Source organism: Sinocyclocheilus anshuiensis, unplaced genomic scaffold (assembly GCF_001515605.1).
Source record: "Sinocyclocheilus anshuiensis isolate Anshui unplaced genomic scaffold, SAMN03320099.WGS_v1.1 scaffold633, whole genome shotgun sequence".
Taxonomy (NCBI): Eukaryota; Metazoa; Chordata; class Actinopteri; order Cypriniformes; family Cyprinidae; genus Sinocyclocheilus; species Sinocyclocheilus anshuiensis.
The window spans coordinates 178,923-181,954 of NW_015539860.1; the positions used below are offsets into that span (position 1 = coordinate 178,923).

The following is a 3,032-nucleotide window of genomic DNA, read 5'->3' on the forward strand; positions in this document are numbered from 1 at the left end:
AGGCCTTTCAACCGAACTATAACTATCCCCCTTCCCAAAAACAAAGATCACAAGCAAATACAAACAGAAAACCCCTTATCCCCCCCACCCTTTCCCAACAATCAAATGAAAAAGAAAAGCCCATCTTCCACCGTTGAAATAGAACAAGCATGATTAAACTCTTTTATGAACCTCCTATTTGTCTAAAATGTCCACTATTATTTTAATCTTTAATTTGTTTTGATCAAGTCTGTTTTAGTTTAAACTGTCCTGTTCATTCCACTTAGTCCACAGGCCAATTGTCCACGACTCATGACAAGTAGGTTCCAGCCACCTCAGGAATGTCAAAAGTTTTAGTCTCACCTTCTTTTGCAGTCACGATCAAATGCTGTTTTGGACCCCACTGTCCACAAGGTGAGTAAATGATAACAGAAGTTCTCATTTTGGGTGAACTACGAGTAGCCTAATATAAAAGCAAGTCACCAAATAATACACATAACTAATAAAAGTAAATACAAGAAACAAAAATTAAATGTAGGAGAGTCTAACTGGGCTTTTACATTAGCTATGTTTACATGCACCCAAATAATCAATTTATAATCAAATTGATGGCTTAGTTTGGCAGAAATGCACAATATGTTTGTTTGTTTGCCAACCGCTATTTAATAGAAAAAAGAAAGAAGATGGCTCAGTTGGACTGAAAAGCCTTTATGTAAACACTATTTAAATAACTAATCTAAATATTTAGATTAGACTGAAAGTGGTGTAGACCTGAAATAATCCAAAGAACAGAAACAAATTAATAATGTATTGCATGTATATAGCATGTATATTCCTAATGAGGAAAATTAGTACATGTGAACACACCTCTCGACACTCACTTGATTGTTGTTGTCATATTGTGTCAGAAAAAGGCTATCTGACAGCAAGCTTAATCATTAACCATGTAAGCAGAAAGAAATAGGAGCCGTTTGTTTGTAAATGGGCTGAGGCAATCCCTCAGACAGCTTAAAATGATCTGATCAGCAAAACATACAGGGTGTAGAATAAGTGACATGATGGGATTTTTTAAAGAAAAGTATGAATCCCTCATTTTCATAGAACACAAAAGCAAGCAGCATACAGAGTCCAAAAGTTCCAAAGTTCAAAATTCATTCAAGAGCCCTTGCTGGTAGCTGGTTTTGCTTTGCTCTTGAATAAAGGCAGTCTTATTCCCCAGGACTTCTTGTAATCAACAGCTTTTTCCATGTTCTCTTTCCCTTGATCTACATAGCTTCCAGCTTTCATTACAGTCTTTGCTATGTTGTTTGCCATTTCACCCTATAAAAAAGGGGAAAAACTTTAAATTATGATATGGCAAGATAATAGTCCCATGGCACTTATGCACAGTATTTAGATCATTAAATTCATTTCAATAAGGAACTTGTGTAAATGAACTATTCTTAATAGATAATGCACTGAAATGTTTGTTTTTAACTGTGTTCTAAGGCTTGGTGCACTATTTATTTATTTTTTGGTTAATTCATTGAACTCTCCAGCAAGCTTACAGTACCTGACTATTGACTAACATGGTTATATCCATAAACATGCTATGCAGCTCTCGAATGCTGGCCTCCAGATAGAGAATGTCCTTATGCCGTAGCTCAATCTCATTCAGTGCTTGCCCCGTGATGCAGGAGCCAGAGTCGATCTATACACAAAGAATTATATTAACATTTGAGGGACGCTTATGTGGAAAAGTGCTTTCAATTATCTTTTAATGTTGAAACTTACGTTTGAGGTAAAGACAGCAGGGGTGTTACTTTGCAGCAAAACCTCAGTCTCCTCTTCAGTGATGACCTTGCCACCTTTAAAAAAAATCGAGTTTGATATATATATATATATATACATAATTTATAATATATATTATGATTATATAAATTTATAACTCTTTTCTGTTTTAATATACTTTAGTATATATAAAAGGTAATGTATTCCTGTGATTGCAAAGCTGAATTTTCAGCAAGCCATTTCTTCAGCCTTCAGTGTCACATGATCCTTCAGGAATCATAACATACTCATTTGCTTCTCAAGAAACATTACTTATTATTCAGTTATGCTACTTAATACTTTTGTGGAAAGCGTGATACATATTTTCCAGGATTCTTTGATGAATAGAAAGTTCAAATGAACAGCATTTATTTGAAAATAGAAATTTCTTTTAAAGGGGTCATGAATTTAGAAGGGTCATGTGTTTTGACATGTAATAGGTCATTGTACTATAAAAACATCCTGTAAGCTTCAGGGCTCAAAACTTCCTTGTTAGTCCAAAAACAGCTTTTATTGAAACCAAGCTCAGAAAACGACTCGTTTCAGATTTTGTCACATTATGATGTAATGAAAGCCCACCTCTGCAGAATCAGATCAACACCTACTTCTACATCATCATGTCTTTGGCCCCGCCCACTGGAGCATTAGTGAGATGAGCAATAAAGGATCACTCTGTCAGGAACAGTCTGTCATTGGCTACAATGAAACTTTCATGCAACAGGAGTAGATCTAAATATAATGCTATAATCAACACTTCTCACGATTAGTTCATCTCAACAGCTGTAATAGTAAAAACGTAGTAAATGTTTTCGAGTTCCACATATAATACTTATTTCATATACAATCATATACAATATATTATACAATCATAGTAGTGGGCGTTTCCAGTGAAGTCTCACAGCAGACACGCTCTTTCCAACAGTGTTCAAATCAGGGCTAAAATCAGGGTAGAAAATGCCTTTTTATTTCAAAATTATGACAATTTTTGATTTAAAAATCATAGAAACATTATAGGTGCACTTCAGGAAACATGAAATAACTGCAATAAAAATAAAATGCAGTTCATGACCCCTTTAACATTATAAATGTCTTTACTGTTTTACTTACTTTTGATCAATTTAATGCATGCTTGCTGAATAAAAGCATTAATACCTTTAAAATTCTTAGTAGTGTAGCTATATAATATAATATAATATAATATAATATAATATAATATAATATAACATAATGTAATATAATGTAAT

At 33.7% G+C, this 3,032-nt stretch overlaps 1 protein-coding gene across 2 annotated transcripts in view; it reads right to left on the reverse strand.

The window, feature by feature from the left end:
* Positions 1 to 720: 720 nt before the first annotated feature.
* Positions 721 to 3,032, reverse strand: part of LOC107684913 (syntaxin-2-like) — a 10,521-nt gene continuing 8,209 nt past the window's right edge. For both annotated transcript variants that reach the window (XM_016481296.1, XM_016481295.1), the window contains 3 exons: positions 1,753 to 1,826; positions 1,532 to 1,669; positions 721 to 1,299 (listed from right to left, as the gene is read on the reverse strand). In XM_016481296.1, coding sequence (XP_016336782.1) covers positions 1,135 to 1,299; positions 1,532 to 1,669; positions 1,753 to 1,826 — 377 coding nt within the window. In that variant the 3' untranslated portion in view covers positions 721 to 1,134. The remainder of the gene's footprint in view (positions 1,300 to 1,531; positions 1,670 to 1,752; positions 1,827 to 3,032) is intronic.